We start from the raw sequence: 16,708 nt of genomic DNA, 5'->3' as shown, positions 1-16,708 counted from the left end.
ACTCCTAGATGATAATCGATATTCGAGCATGTGACCCATTGATAAGAGATCGGGTTGAAAAGATTTACCTTAAGCTCTGCGTTGAAGCCAAAAATGAAAAGCAAAAGGCGGAAAAAAAAAAGAAAAAAAATTACATGAAGATCCATAAGGTTAAGGGGGGAAATTAGCAAAATTGGAGAAAAGAAAAGAAAAAAATCTAAAACCCGCAACGTTTCCCGGAATTGTACATGAATATGAAGTCACTTTTCTCCGGAAAATGATGTGCCTACTCCTTCAGACATTACAAAAAGAAACACACTCCAGTGATTACAAACTCGTCATTTTGAGTTTGAGTTCGCGGATAAACTGTCTACTGTCTCATTCTTTTCTCTTCAACATTCTTTCAGCAACCAAACACTCCCAAAATTCAGACACTCTCTTACTTCTTGTTAAGCGATGCAAAAGAGAGCTTTGCCTTCTACTTCTTCAAGTCAAGCAAGTCAACCCAAGAAGCCATGCTTGGCTCCAATCAAGTGAGTTCACTCTTCCCTCTTAATGTTTCAATGCTTGTTTAGTTGTTTGATGATCATGTTAGTTTTAGCTTTACTTGAGGGTGATTCAATGAAGAGTTCTTGAGTTGAAGATTCTTGAAATGAGAAATATGGCGAAGCCTGCGTTGAAGTATAACATTGATTAGCTTTTGCCTCATGTAGTTCTAAATCGTTCTCGTTTAGTTTTTTGTTTGTGAGTTTGTGCTGTGGCTTTAATGCAAAGAATTAAAGACCTCAAATTTTGTCGTCTTGAATCTGTTATGCATATTCGTGTTGGCCAATCACAGTACTTCCTCCTTATTCGAATTGACCTCTGGTTGAATTTTTTACCTATCAAGTATGCTGTTATCGTTTTACTTTGCTGTCCTGTTTGCTAAATTATCCTGTCTTGACTGTACTTTTGTTCTGATCTTCACACAGTCAAGTATGCAACCTGTGTGAGAGTAATCTTGTGCCAAGGAGCTTTTTGACGGAGGAGGATGTCCGGAGAGTGGTAAGATGAGTAAACTAGCCAACTAGGACATACAAAATATAGTCTTTATTTTATTTTAATTGCTGATCTCTTCAATTAGAATCGGTTGGATGCATTTCTGACCAACTGGTCAGTTTCTGGATAGAAACCCGCATAAGAAATTGCCGCAAGATGTACAGAGAAAAATTGTTTGAGTGGTAAAAACGACCTGCTCACTGTTCTAGGCTTTCCCTGGGAAGCAATTCCACTAAGAACATGGTTGAGGCTTTTCACGTTGTTTTGGACAGTATGAATCACCAAAAGATATGAATATTCAATGAAGTGCCTTGGACATAATTGTCTCCTTGAATCTTGGAAAATGTGGTAAATGACAATTTGCATGTCGAAGACATCTGTTATGTGGAAACTTGAATGTGATGAATACGTGACAGATGATCCTTGCAATGTAATTTTCACCTTTGCTCTTTGCTGGACAGGTAAGCGAAGAGCTGGAGCGTGCTAAATCTCACTCGGCCGAATATTGTCAAAGGTGAATATACTTGATTTGGTTTGTTGGCGGTAGCTTGTCTGCATCAACTGATTCCTCTGGTAGAATTTTTATGTGTATTGTCCCGCCATCTAAAAATATCATCAAGTATCATATGCCAACAATCCATGATTCTGTTTGGCAAAGTCAAAGTGTAATACCGGCGCAAACATTTTTTACTAACGGTGCATTTGGAGAATAGCTGCTAATTAACATTACTTGCTTTTGTCATCACTGTATTGGATAAATATGTATTCCAGCTTTACATGGACTTTTCTCTGTCACCTTAGATTAAGGGAATGCATTTGATGAGTATGGTATCCATCTTTTTATACAGTAATTAGGTCTGACATTTGTACTAGTAACTAGAATGTTACATACGGATATTTGTCTATCTGATACAAAAAAAGTCCACAAGACAGCAGTTCTTCATGGTGCCAATTTTCACGGTGTAGGTGCACTGGGAATGCTCTCGAAGATATAGTGCGCTCATTGGAGAATGCTGTTCAGAAACTGGTAAAATAAACAGAGTTTATAAAATTTCCACTTTGTCTCTGACATATCTCCATCAGCACTTTAGATATGAGTTGCTTATCTGCATGTCATGAAGCGATTGAATGAAATTAGTGAGCAACAAAGTTCATTGCTAGCTAACTGATTTATGCTGACTGTTTGAAAAGCATTTATTGAGCACAGGCTTTGCACAATTTCTCTTTTTATAGGTAAATATTCATTCTATTGGACAACCTGTGGAAAATAAAATCAGGGGAGGACGACATCCCATACAAGTCTATTACAGCATATTGTCCTGCACGTACAGCCGACATCAAGGTGCCAAACCTTTCCATCGATGTGAACCCTCGGGAAAGATTAGCCTATTATCCCTAGAGTAACTTTTATTTGTTGAGCAACGGCCTTCCACTCGGCACCGTCAGATTACTAAGGCTGACTTTTGTGCTTGGTCGACAGGGAGAAAGGGAATCCATTTGAACAATTTATTATAATAAGAAAGCCTGGTATCTTGAAATTAATTCATCAAGTTGACTTTGAATCTAATGACACCACACACCAAATGACAACATGACATCATAGTCTCCCACATCTACACTACGAGTACCAACAGCAAAATACTACCTAGAACAACAATATGCAAACTCAAAACCATGCCACCAGATAACAGCGACGTTAGTCAACATGAACTTGCCAATTTCTACACAAACCTTTACCATCAGCAGCGTCCTATTTCCTTCCCGATTTATAGCATCTAAAGAGACATTTACAGAGAAAAACAACTGCATCAAGGACACCACAAGCTTGAGGGGATGCATTTTCATGCTTCACTAAGTTCTTCTCTCTCCGGTGATAATAAATTGCTGCTTTCCAGGCTAATTTCCTCATTAATACCTTCAAACTATTCCCCTTTCATGTTTGGCAAGTCCCAAGTAAATTCATCTCCCAGTCAATGGCAGATCTAGGACATGAGAGTAGCTGTTAAACTTGGTCCCAAAATCTGCTTTGAGAATTTACACTTACAGAAGAAGTGCATTCGAGATTCTTCATGCTGTCTGCGATGACTACGTTGTCTGTGATGAATACGTGACAGATGACTATTGCAATGTTATTTTCCGCTATTGCTCTTTGCTGGACAGGTAAGAGAAGAGCTGGAGCGTGCCAAATCTCACTCCGCTGAATGTTGTCAAAGGTTAATATATTTCATTTGGTCTGTTATCAGTATCTTATCTGCATCAACTGATTCTGGTAGAATTTCCATGTGTATCGTCTCGCCAACTAGAAACATCATCAAGTATCATATGCCATCAACCCACGATTCTGTTCGTCACAGTGTAATACCTGCACATACATGTTTTTGCTAATCATTGAAAGGACTGCATTTGGAGATAGCTGCTAATTAACTTCACTTGCTTCTGTTATCAATGTACTGGATAAATATGTATTCCAGCTTTAAGTTGACTTTTCTATGTCATCTTAGATAGGGGAATGTATATGATGAGTCTGGTATGTATCTTTCTGTACTGTAATTAGGTCTGACATCCATTTGTACTAGTAACTAAAATGTTATGTATGAATATTTGTCTATATGTTACAAATAAGTCCACAAGACAGCAGGTGTTCACGGTGTCAATTTTCATGGTGTAGTTGCACTGGGAATGCTCTCGAAGATGTAATGCAACAGATAAGCTCAATGAAGAATGCTCTTCAGAAATTGGTAAGATAAACAGAGCTTATAATATTTCCAGTTTGTCTCAGACATATCCCCATCAACACTTCAGATACGAGTTGTTTATCTGCTTGTCATGAAGTAGTCAAATGAACTTATTGACCAACAAGTGCGTTTCTAGCTAATTAATTTATGCCGACTGTTTGAACAGCAGTCATTGAGCACAAACTTTGCACAATTTCCTTTTTCTTCTTATAAGTAAACATTCATTTTATTGCACAACCTGTGGAAGGAAACAAGTGGGAGGCCTACATCCCATACAAGTCCATTTATGCTAATGTCCCCCACATACAGCCGACATTGAGGTGCCAAACGTTCTTGTCGATGTGAACTCTTGAGGAAGATCGGCTGTTATCCCTAGAGTAACTTTTATCCGTTGAGCGATGGCCCTTGCCCTCGGCACCGTCGGATGACTAAGGCCAACTTTCATCCTTGCTGGGTGTGAAGGATTTGAACAACCTGTTAGAATAGGGAAGCCTTATATCTTGAATGTAATGACACCACACACCAAATGACAACATGACATCATTGTCTGCTGCATCCACACTACCAGTACCAACATCAAAATACTACCCAGAAAAACAATATGCAAACTCAAAAACCATGAGACCAGATTACAGCAAAGTTAACCAACAAGAACTCGCCAATTTCTCCACAAACACTCGACATCAGCAGTAAGTGTCTTATTTCCTTCCTGAATCATAGCTTCTAAAGAGACTTTAACAGGAAAAGAACGACTGCATCAAGGTCATGACAAGCTTGAGGGGATACATTTTCATGCTTCACTAAGTTCCTCTCTCTCCAGAGATAATACATTGTTGCATTCCAAGTAAATTCATCCTTCCAATCACTTGCAGATCTAGGAATTGAGAGTAGCTGTAAAACTTGTTCCCAAAATCTGCTTTGAGAATACACACTTAAAGAGCAAGTGCATCCGAGATTCTTCATGTTGTCCGCATAGCACACAAGTGCTGTCAATGTCAGCCCAAGTTTCACCCTGTCCAATGTGTGCAACCTATTGTGAATGACTAGCCAAGTTATAAAGCCATATTTTGGCAATTTAGACTTAAACCATACAAGCCTAAGCCAAGTCACTGTTCATGCATTTCCTCACTCTCTCCTGAGCCTCCTTTACAGAGAAAGAGCCACTAGATGAACTAGTATATACCACTTTGTCTATGGGGCCAGAGTTCAGAGCAATCAACCCACACAAGGCCATCTGAGTTTCAAGCAGATCGTAAGAACTTGCTGGGGACCATCTCCATTCCATTTGCCCCAGTAACATCCACAACTGTGGCTTTATAACCTAAAGCTGAATCATAACCATTCCGAAGCACATGTAACAATTTAAAATAAGGTGTTCAATAAGTTGTTTTCAAGAAGGAAGTTTTCAACTCCTTATGGTGGAATGGATTGGCATTGTATCCCTTCTGCTTAATTTTTTTGATGTCTCCAACTTTGGCAATTCTTCTGTTGGTGCTTTTGAACAGACGGAAACAGTGGAGCTTGCAAATATTCACTCTCCCCACCTTGGAAGGCATGAATGCACTTCCCCCTTGATGCTGGCTTTCTGTGTAATATTGACCGGTTATGCATTGTTGATTTTTTGGGGAATAATGGTCCGACCACCACTAACACCCCACAGCAGGCAGTCAGAGCTCAGTGAGAGTCAGGTCACAATGACTCGGTTTTGAACAAAATATTTTGTAGCTTGAGAGCAGTGGAGCATTTTATTTTATTTTTTAAAAAATTTGCATTGTTATACTCTCTAAGACAATGCATCTAATAATCCTTGTAGTTTCCCTGGCAATAAGACTTGTCCAAATGAGATGTTTGGTAGTTTGTCTCTCAGTGTCATTACTTTTCCAATTTTCCGCTTCCATACCTTTTCCTATTTCTAATGGCTGATTTCCGGAGAGAATGCAGGGCTAATGCTAAATCTACGGGAAAGAATGATGCGAGAAACTTACGACTTCAACTTCAAACCAAACTGTCAGATCCTCTATTTACTGGAAAGAAAATAGAAGGAGACGGGTCTGCTCGCATTTCTGTTGCCTTGATCGATGCGAATGCAGGGGATGTTGTTACATCAGGTTCGGAATCCTCCATCAAGTTGGACGTCGTCGTGCTTGAAGGTGACTTCAACAAAGATGATGAGGATGACTGGGCTCAAGAAGAGTTTGAGAACTACGTGGTTAAAGAACGTGAACGAAAGGGGCCACTTTTGATAGGAGATCTCCTAGTGACGCTCAAGGGAGGTGTTCGGGAGCTGGGAGAACTGATATTTACTGACAATTCCAGCTGGAATAGGAGTAAAAGATTCAGGATAGGACTTAAGGTGGCATCGGGTTATTTTGGGAATACACGAATCCGAGAAGCCAAAACAGAAGCCTTCCGTGTCAAGGAACATAGAGGAGAATGTAAGTCTTTCCTAGTCCATTACAGTACATATAAACCTTGTCCTTCCTTTATGACTGACCATAAACATGGTTTCGGACATGCAGTCTTCAATTTTTTAATTGAGAGCTTTATTTCATACAAACCTTTACATCTCCAAAGAAAATTCTGATGAATAAAAAACGATGGGCTTCTATGTTATTAGCAAATGCTGACACTTTGGATCAGTTTTAGGAGAGAGTCTGCACGCCTACAGAAGTTTGCTTCAGCTCATCAATCTAATATTGTCTGGAACTTTATTGTATATGTTCTGTCCATTTACAGTATCCAAGAAACATGATTTACCTGCATTTGACGATGAGGTCTGGAGGTTGAAGATTGTGGCAAAGTTCTCTGTCTCTCTCTTCAATATAGTTAGTGGTAAAAGAAGATACAAAAAGGTATATATAGGCTTAACCTTAAGCCTAGCACAATTACAAAAAATGCCCCCAACTTGTTAACACTACAATAAATAATAAACCCAACACTCCCCCTCAAGTTGGAGAGTACATATCAAAAAAGCCTAACTTATTGCAAATGTATGAAACTCGTCCACGTCGAAGAGGTTTGGTGAAAATGTCTGCTAGCTGTTCCTCAGACCGTGTGTGCACCAACCGTATATCACCACAATTCACCTTTTCCCGAACAAAGTGACAATCAATCTCTATATGCTTTGTTCGTTCATGAAACACTGAATTGCTAGTAATGTGAACAGCAGATTGATTATCACAATGAAGAGTAGATGATCCAGTCATAGGTAGTCCAATCTCAGTCAACAACATACGAACCCATTGGAGTTCACTTGTAACATTAGCCATAGCACGATACTCGGCCTCTGCACTAGATCGAGAAACAACAGATTGTTTCTTACTTTTCCATGACACAAGATTGCCACCAACAAAGACACAGTATCCAGAAGTAGACCGACGATCCACAGGGCAACTGGCCCAGTCTACATCAGAGTATGCTGTCACCTCCAAAGATTTAGGGTCAGAATAACCAGCTATATGAAGATGACCCCGATTATGGAACACAAGTCCTTGACCTGGAGCCCCCTTCAAATAGCGAACAATGTGTAGAATGGCTTGCCAGTGAGTGGTATGGGGAGAGCTCATGAATTGACTCATCACACTAACAGCAAAGGAAATATCTGGACGAGTAATAGTGAGATAATTTAACTTTCCTACTAACCGACGATATTTCTCAAGATCATGAAGAAGCTCTCCATGTTCATTATCAAGTCTCACCCCGGGGTCCATAGGTGTGTCACTAGGTTTAGCGTCATGCAAGCTCGCCTCCTTAAGAATGTCAAGAGTATACTTTCGCTGAGAGAGAGCGATACTGTCATTAGTATATGCAACCTCTATGCCAAGGAAATATCGAAGATGACCCAAGTCTTTAGTATTAAACTCTTTCTGCAGAAACTGCTTAAGGCACTGTATACCTTCCACGTCATTCCCAGTAACAATAATATCATCAACGTAAACAACAAGAATAACACACCCCTTTGAAGATGACATACTAAACACGGAATGATCCACACTGCACCGATGCATGCCAAAAGTAATAACCGCATCACTAAAGCGGCCAAACCAAGCACGAGGAGATTGCTTAAGTCCATAAAGGGCTTTTTGCAGCCGGCACACCTTCTCCCCCTGAGCAACGAACCCGGGTGGTTGCTCCATATAAACTTCCTCGTGAAGATCACCATGAAGGAATGCATTTTTGACATCAAGCTGATAAAGAGTCCACTTAAACCGGGCAGCCAAAGAAATAATGATACGAATGGAAGAAATTTTGGCCACCGGAGAAAATGTCTCATCATAGTCAATACCATAAGTTTGAGTATAACCCTTCGCAACAAGACGCGCCTTCAAACGCTCAATTGAACCATCGGGACGATGTTTGATGACAAAGACCCAACGACAACCCACCAATTGTTTGTCAGGAGGCAAAGAGACGAACACCTAGGTCTTATTATAATGCAATGCAGCCAACTCCTCCTCCATAGCACTAGCCCAACCTGGATGGGCCAAAGCCTCCTGCACACTACTGGGCACAGATACAGACGCAAGAGATGACACAGAGAGACATTTGAGGGGTTAAATTATGATAAGACACATAATGAGAAAGAGGATACCGAGATCGGGTACGGTGAGCAATAGGAGAATCGGCAAGAGTTGGTGGAAGAGGATCAGAAGCTGGTGCCGGAGGTGGTGGTGGGACGTTTGCTGGTGGAGAGGCACGACCCCAAATAGGGCGAGGACCACGTCTATAGACTTGAAGTGGAGTTGGTCTAGGTAATCCTGAATCAGGCGGAGCATCAGTAGAAGGAACAGGTGGTGGTTCCGGCTGAGAAGCAATCGGAGTACGCGGCAACGATTGATAAGGTCCGGAAGGTGGCAGAAGATCCATCGTTAATGGCGCCTGAGGAGAAACATTGCCAAAATATGCCTGATCCTCGAAGAAAGTTACATCAGCAGAAACATACTCCCGATGGCGAGTAGGACTATAACAGACATATCCTTTTTGAGTACGAGAGTAACCGACAAATATACATTTTTCAGCACGAGGCGACAATTTATCCAACCCAGGAGACAAAGAATGAACGAAACAAACACACCCAAAAATACGAGTACGAACAGTCCACAAAGGACGATCGGGATGAAGAAGAGCATAAGGGATAGCTCCCTTCAACACAGAGGACGGAAGACGATTAATAAGATGACATGCTGTAAGAAGAGCATAGCTCCAAAATGACTTAGGCATATGGGTATGGAGAAGTAAACAACGAGCAACATCCAACAAATGACGATTCTTTCGTTCAGCAATCCCATTTTGTTGTGGAGTGTGAGCACAAGAACTCTGATGTAAAATACCATGCGACGCAAGAAATGGAATAAAGGTAGAAGAAGAAAAATATTCACGAGCATTGTCAGTGCGCGAGCATTGTCAGTGCGCAAGCACTTAACAGGATAGCCATATTGAGTACGAACTTCATTATAAAAATGGCGAAAAGAAGAAAATACTTCGGTACGATCTTTGATTAAGTATAACCAAGTCGTACGAGTACAATCATCAATAAAGGTTACGAAATAGCGGAAACCAAAAGAGGACTCCCGACTAGGACCCCAAACATCGGAGTGGACTAGCTCGAATGGCTGAGACGCACGACTCAAAACACGAGGGGGAAAAGACACACGATGATGTTTCCCCATCTGACATGTTTCGCAATCAAACTGAAGACTAGAACTAGACATAAAAGGAAAATGTTGGAGTACGTCTGCTGAGGGGTGACCAAGGCGACAATGTAATCGATAGGAGTCATCTACAGCCTTCTTTTGAACGGTAGTGGCAGCAGCAAAAATCCCGGGGTCCAAAAAGTACAATCCACCAGCCTGACGCCCACCACCTATTCGGCGTCCAGTCTTCCGATCCTGAAAAACACATGAAGAAGAAGAAAAGATAATATCACAATCAAGTTCACGGGTAAGAGAACTGACATATAGTAGATTATGAGGAAAGGGACACAGAAGAACTCAATGATACACAACCTAAACCTGTCACTTTGGACTGAGAACCATCTGCCAAAGTGACTGAAGTGGACGAAGCTGATGAGGTTGAGGTAAGAAGATGCTGATCACCAGTCATATGATGAGTGGCACCCGAATCAATAACCCAAGGACGAGGGGTTGCTGTAGTGGACAAGAGACAAGTATGATCATTGCGCTCTGCCAAGGTAGCAACTGGATCTGAAGGAACACCAAGCTGTCGTGCCCTAATCAGTTCATCATATTCTGCACGAGTCAAATGTACCATATCCTGTCCAGACGGAAGTTCAGACGAAGGAGTTGAAACATGTAGACCCCAAAGCTCAGGATGGAGGTCATAGCAATAATTAACAGTATGTCCTGTAAGCTGACAATGAGTACAAAAACGACCCCCACTAGCTCTTCTAGAACCGCTACTACCACCACCACAAGGGGCACCTCGGCCCTGAACACCACGACCTCCTTTACCACCACGAGCCACCATAGCACTACTGTCTTCAACAAGAATGAATGAGGGGCAGCCGCTTCGACAGAGAGAACAACCCCGATGCAGATTTTATATTGAACACGGAACAGCAAGACAAATCAGGTTTCCCTTGAAACTACCAAAAAAAGAACAAGAACTTGCCAAGTTGCTTCGGTTTACGTTTGCACACATACGTGAATGGGAAGACTGTAACATGAAAGAAGACTCTGGGTCAACACAACAAGAGGGAGAGGGAGCGATCCCGAGTATGGCGACCCACAGCAACGTCTCCACCCCCTCCAGCCACGACCATCTCTACCTCCAGCAGCAGCAACAGGAACCCTTTCACCAGTTTCAGCCTCAGCCCTTTAACGCAGAGAGCTCACACGAGCTGGAGCAGGTCGCACGAACGAGCCAGATCAAGACCAAAGCCGCTGACAAGATTAATTCTTCAGCAATGACCTCTTTACATACGTTTCGCAAAATCTTCCTCTTTTATCATCTTCCTCGGACGCCAAAAGAAGAAGAAGAAGAAGCCACGGTTTTACCAATGAATTGAAGACAGGTCATCTCGAGATGCTAATATGGCTTTGCTCCAAATTCAAGAAACAGGACCAAGAAAAGCAAATGCCTCTCACTGAGGACAGAAATCAAACAGCTTACGTGCAGCAAAACGAGGAAAAACAAGAGCCCAAGACGAAAATATTGGAGAAGATCACCGTAAATGCGCGATGACCACCTCTCTTGGATCACTCGATCAGCATGAGTTTTGACTTCAACAGAGGCCGGTTGGGATTTCAAGCGTGGTTTGTGCGGAGAACGAAGAAGAAGAAGAAATCCTGACGCTGGCAGTCCGACGACCCGAGCGCGATGTCGAGGAAGCCGATGGTGTCCCCGCCAAAGAAGGGCTTGCCCTTGCTGATCTTGCCGAACGCGTCCTCCAGCAGAGATAGGCCTTCCACGACTTGGTCTATCGCAGCCTTCTTCGCCTCCTCCCCTTGCGCTCTCGCGATGCCGCTCATGGACGGGAACCACTTCTCGTCGATGTAGGCGGCCCAGAAGCGGGCGGTGGTGCGATCATAGGGATCGGAGGGGAGGATAGCTCAAGAGAAAGAGAGACGAGAGCCTGAGCTCTGATACCATGTGGCAAAGTTCTCTGTCTCTCTCTTCAATATAGTTAGTGGTAAAAGAAGATACAAAAAGGTATATATAGGCTTAACCTTAAGCCTAGCATAATTACAAAAAATGCCCCCAACTTGTTAACACTACACTAAATAATAAACCCAACGAAGATGATTGCCAAGGTTGGGAAATATCACCAAAAACTGAGTGAAGCCGGAATACATAAAGTGGGGGACTTTCTACTGCAATTGTTTACGGACCCCGTGAAACTGAAAGAGGTAGGCATTTAGATAATTATTCTCAATTAGGGTTTGATTGACTACAAAGAATGTAAGTCTGGTGTGTTCACTCATCATAGATTCTTGGGATGAGCTCAAATTCGACGAACTGGGATACCCTTGAAAATCATGCAAAGAGTTGCAACACCAATTGGAAACTTTATTTGTACTATCCTGATGGCGTGCGGAAGCCTGGTGCTGTCTTCAACACTGATCGTCAATGATCGGCTTAATCAAAGATAGTATATATTGTGCTACTCATCGACTTTCTGTTGATGAAAAGGTAAGTAACTAGGAGTTTCTACTAAGTTTTGCCAAGCCAGTTCATGCGCTATACACTATCATGCTTAATTCATATAATTTGTCTTGATGTTTACTCGTAGCTGTGTGGCTTAATAGGTTTTAGAATTAGTCAGAGATATGGAAACTTGAAACGAGGAGTTGGTTGGACATCTAGATGCTTTTGTTTTTGTTTTTTATCAGTAAAAATGGTATGAAGTGCCCGCAGAGAGAACAAAAAGACAATCTAGATGCTTTGTTTAGATCCATAGTTGAAACTTTTTATTAATAGATTGATTTTGAGCTTTTGCCTGTTGCAATGCATAGTTGAGGATAGTGACCTTGTATATCTCAGTGGCCTTCTGTACTCCGCAGTGAAAATTATACAAAAAAGCATGAGTAACCTAGAGATCAATTTCAGCAGTCGATTTGGTGTCATCCCTGAAAATCCGAGGCACTCTTCGTCGTATTGTCGTTTGAACGATTAACACATTCACGTTGCAACTATTACTTTCCAAGTTTAAAACTATGAAGATATTAATTACTTGCAGAATACAAGTTGATGCGTGTTTTATTTCTTCATTGGTCCTTTCTTGATCAACTTTGCATCTTCACCCTGAGGACCCTTGCCTTGATCATATTCTCCATTACATCTTTTGAGCACCTGACCTTTATGTGATGGAGAAATGGGCAGCGATACGCCTAAAGTGAATTGAAATTCTTTCAATGTTTCTTTTGTTATTCTTTCTCTGTGCTGCACTTATGTACTTACTCTGAATACAAGTTCATCCATTGGAATGCAACATCACTTGCTGAAATAAGATATTGCTGCTTGAAGTCAGAGCGTGTACTCGGGTTGATAAGTAATTTTTTTAGTCCAGCTTGTGTGATATACCGAGGGTTTTTCTTCCAGGAACATGGAGATACAATCGTGAAAAAGGCCTTTGATAACTGGAATGATGTTAAGGAGTTCAATGGAGAGACCTTTTCTTGTTCAATGCAGAAGAAAAGCTCACGCTCTTTTCCATCTCAAGTCTTACAAATTGAAAATTTCTCCCCTGTTCAATGTAAATTGACTCCACGAATCTGTGCCGCTCCAGATGGTCCGGAAGCTCCTCTGGCAAATGTGGGCTCTGCTGCTGAATGTACGTGCTCTAAAACACAAAACTATCTCTCCCTTTAAGCACAAAACTATATTTTATAAGCTGCGATTGTTGCAAAATGAGCCTCATTCAATACACTATCCATTTGGCCGTACATGGATGAATTTATGTACGTGTTCCGTCCAAGCAATTAAAAATTAGCTGATATTTGAGTGGGCGATTGGGGGAGGTTGAGGGCAGATTTCCATAATTCCTTCGCTAAAAACGGAATTTTGTTCCCATGGATGGTAAACAAGTAACGCTGATAGTAAATTTTAATATAGATGGTAAGTTAATGACCAGTAACCTATTAGTCCGGTCAACTATTGTAAGTAATGAATATCACAATTTCACCATTCGCAAACCCAATAGTAGATTACCGCTTATTTTTAATTTTTACAAGTGCCCAACTCTTTCGCTGTTCTTGCCCTTTGAGAAGACATCACCAAAAGCACCCTCCATGGGACCACAATCACCATCTGCAGCATCAGGAGTGCAGTTAGCATCTTAGGAGCACTCTATGCTCTACAGAGTTCAAAGTTTTGATTCATTCACCATGTTATGGTACTTTCAACTGGAGATGCTTTTTGTTGCTTTCATCTACTTGATGTCCACGATTTCCTTAATTGTATTTTGACCGCTTACTTTGCATCTTCCTACCTTGTTTGATCTGTCTGAGAAAAAAGAAGAAACATATTAGACACATCTTCTTAGTGCCTTGGTTATACATACAAGTCCAGCCTGAATTCTTAGAGTCACCTAGGGTGTAAGATAAGCCTGATAAAGCGACTGGCTCAGGAAGTAGTAATTGTCTAGTCTTCCGGGTCTACGCAGATAGGTTGGTGAAAAAGGCCTATGAGAATTGGAATGATATTATACAGTTCGAGGATGAGGCTTCTTCACGTTCCATGTTGTAGGAGATCTCATTTTCTTTTTCTATGTGAAGTTCTAGGAGAGCAACAATACTGCCATCCAGTTCATGACAATATGCCTCCGCTGAGATTGGGTAGTCAAGTTGGTTTGAAAGTACCTCCTAAAAGTTCAGCATCCATAGTGGAAGGTATGTGCTCTAACTAGCTATGAGGTAAAGAAAAAGTTGCTCGTAATTAAACACTAGCCGAGATGTAGCCACTTCTTTTGTGGTTTTAGATTATCAAAGTGACATGATGCAGCTAAAACGTTCCACAGTACCAAACACCTTTGGGAGGGAAATATGCAGGCTTCCAATGATATGGCTTTAGAGGTGATTAAAATGAACTGTTCCATAAGTAACATAGAGTCAGACAACAAGCACCACATCCTTTTGTTGGTTCTTTTATTTTGTTTGTGCAGTGATTTTTCACCACTTTGAGTTTGAGATCATGCTTTTTCCCACCTCATTTCTTGTTTATCTTCAGATCCTTCCATTTAACAGGTTTATTCTAATGAGAAATGTTGCATCGATTTTCTGGTATATGCGACATGAAACAAACCTCAACATTTTGATGTACCATTTTCGAACAACTATATAAGCTATATGCAAAGAGATAAAGTAAAGCTACATTTAGCATCTTGTGAATTACAAATATGTGCTGGATGTCTTACTAGACATAAAGGGAGGAACAAACAGAAAGTAATATGCTGCAGATATCCAAGTGAACTTACTCTGTGTGTGAACAAGCGAACCTGTTGTTTTACAAGTCTTAACGGTTTTCAAAAGATCAGTAATGTGAAGAGGAAACAGTGCGTTTTCCATATGTACCTCATACACAGGGGAGTGTAGATGTGACAACCTTGAGGCACTCCAGAAGCGCAATGGGATATGATTTGACCACCAATGCAGACCATGAATGTGGGCAAGCCAGGAGTAGCAAGTCTCTTAGGTGTGGAATCAAATGCTGATCGTTTAAATGTTCTCTCTCTCCAGGATATAGTGGCATTACTGCTGCTAGAATGCCAACACAATCCCAAAGTCTCAAATCCCAAAATGGCATGGGGAACCAAATTGACAGTTTGGACCAAGCGGTGCCTTCAGAAGATGACAATGTACAGCCATTCGAACAACTGTATGGATCACCGTCAAACTTCCTAGCCTTCAGTACGTTGAATTGTCCCTATACTGTCGATTGCTTCGCGTTATGGTATTGTTTTATCCTGTTTTGTAGAAAAATTGAGAAGAAAGTTTAGGACTTCTAAACTGAAAATATGCAGAGTTAATATTAGCTGTGATGATGAATGTGGTGTGGGGGAGACTTACTGGATTGAAAGCAGAATGTTATCACCGATGCTGCGGCGTTGGTTTTGGGTCATTATCCTTTTCATTGGACAGATTCGTGTGTGTAGAAGAGTAGGAGTTTCATCAGCTCATTTCTTCTCATTAAGGAAAGCAGTTTGTTCTTTTTCTTACTGTTTTACGCCAAGAAATGGACAGAGCAAGTACAGAGAGCGTGCCAATAAAAACCAACACCCCACAACTCTGGAATGGTCAAATTAGCATTAGGAAGCCATTAAATGAGTTTAAAAGGTGGATATTTTTGTGATATTTGCTGTGATCAGTCCCATTTAGGAGCGTAAATGTGAAGATGGCTCAAATGAAACACTAAATCATTTGGAATCTCAAGTATTATACTCGACTCCATTTTGTCACACTGCTATTCTCGTATTTGGGGTTTGATTAGGTCTAGTCAACTTACGAACTGTTGTAACTGCATACAAACAGAGTTAGTTATATAGGTGTTTTCTAATATTCATCTTCTTATCATCCCACTTTCTGCATTATCTCATTGATACGAATTATTGATAAGGACTGATCGAAGTGTAATTAGTGTGGTAAATGCATACTAACTTCTTGGAAAATCTATAGTGGCCTCATTAGTAGTGTGAGATTTGATGAATGCTCATCTATGGTTCCACTGAAGTAAGCAAACATATTGTTTGAAGGGTGGCCACATCTGATGATATATGTATTGTTCTTCAGATATTAAAGATGACGGGATTGACTGGCCATGAGGTGAATGAGGGCTTGAATCTTGTGGCTACCGGTCAAGGGTTGCTTGCTCGTGGACTACCCTTTTGGGTTTGACGTTGAGGGCATTGGTCGCGTAGACTTCCTATTTATCTCAATGATGTGAATTTAATTTTTATTGTATCAGAAGCTTGTGAGTTCCTGAATGAAATCATAGCTTCTATTCCAATTAATCAGAGTATAAAGTACTATGCTTTTTGGTGTCCTCAATTCTAATGCACACATCCCAAGTACAGCCGGTTCTGTATATGTTTGTCTTTCTAGTTCTTTAACTAGTTTTTGCTAGATTGCTGTCCTTGCGGACGGGACGATTTCCATGCATCTGTTGAAAGGTAGCATGTAGCAAAACACAAACCGCAAAAACTAAGAAACGTGTCATGATAGAAGATGTTAGCAAAATCAATGGTCAGAAAGAAAACTAAAAATCATTTCACCTATTTAATCCAGTCAATAATTTACCAAGAAACAATGTGCAAGAAATGAAATCAAGGTAATCAATGAGATATAGATGCGCGGCTTCTTTTACGGGATTTATTGAGCTGAATTTGAAATTTTCCTTTAGCTAATTAAGAAATCAAAGAGACCTCTTCAATTTAGATATCAAGTTCTATTTTGATGCAGGTGTTAAAAATATCAAGTTCTCCAAGTAAAAAGGTTAATGAT

General features: G+C 40.9%; 1 protein-coding gene and 1 pseudogene across 2 annotated transcripts; one reads left to right on the top strand and one right to left on the bottom strand.

Annotated features, from left to right (window-relative positions):
- Positions 1-217: 217 nt before the first annotated feature.
- LOC115687895 (calmodulin-binding protein 60 D-like) lies at positions 218-16,255 on the top strand (annotated as a pseudogene).
- On the bottom strand, positions 9,162-10,661 carry LOC115687894 (uncharacterized). 2 transcript variants are annotated; one of them, XM_030613613.2, is made up of 2 exons: positions 9,758-10,661; positions 9,162-9,640 (listed from the first exon to the last, which is right to left on the bottom strand). In XM_030613613.2, exons 1-2 carry the CDS (start codon positions 10,236-10,238, stop codon positions 9,528-9,530), a joined length of 594 nt encoding a protein of 197 aa, XP_030469473.2. In that variant the 5' UTR covers positions 10,239-10,661; the 3' UTR covers positions 9,162-9,527. The 2 variants fall into 2 exon arrangements, with proteins under 2 accessions (XP_030469473.2, XP_056171909.1); XM_056315934.1 differs by having other exon boundaries at positions 9,764-10,661.
- Positions 16,256-16,708: the final 453 nt, after the last annotated feature.

This window comes from Syzygium oleosum, unplaced genomic scaffold, assembly GCF_021117445.2.
Source record: "Syzygium oleosum isolate NSW1041296 unplaced genomic scaffold, Sole_v2.1 Sole_v2.11, whole genome shotgun sequence".
Classification (NCBI taxonomy): domain Eukaryota; kingdom Viridiplantae; phylum Streptophyta; class Magnoliopsida; order Myrtales; family Myrtaceae; genus Syzygium; species Syzygium oleosum.
The sequence above is the reverse complement of the archived record's forward strand: the minus strand, read 5'-3'. Positions and strand labels throughout refer to the sequence as shown.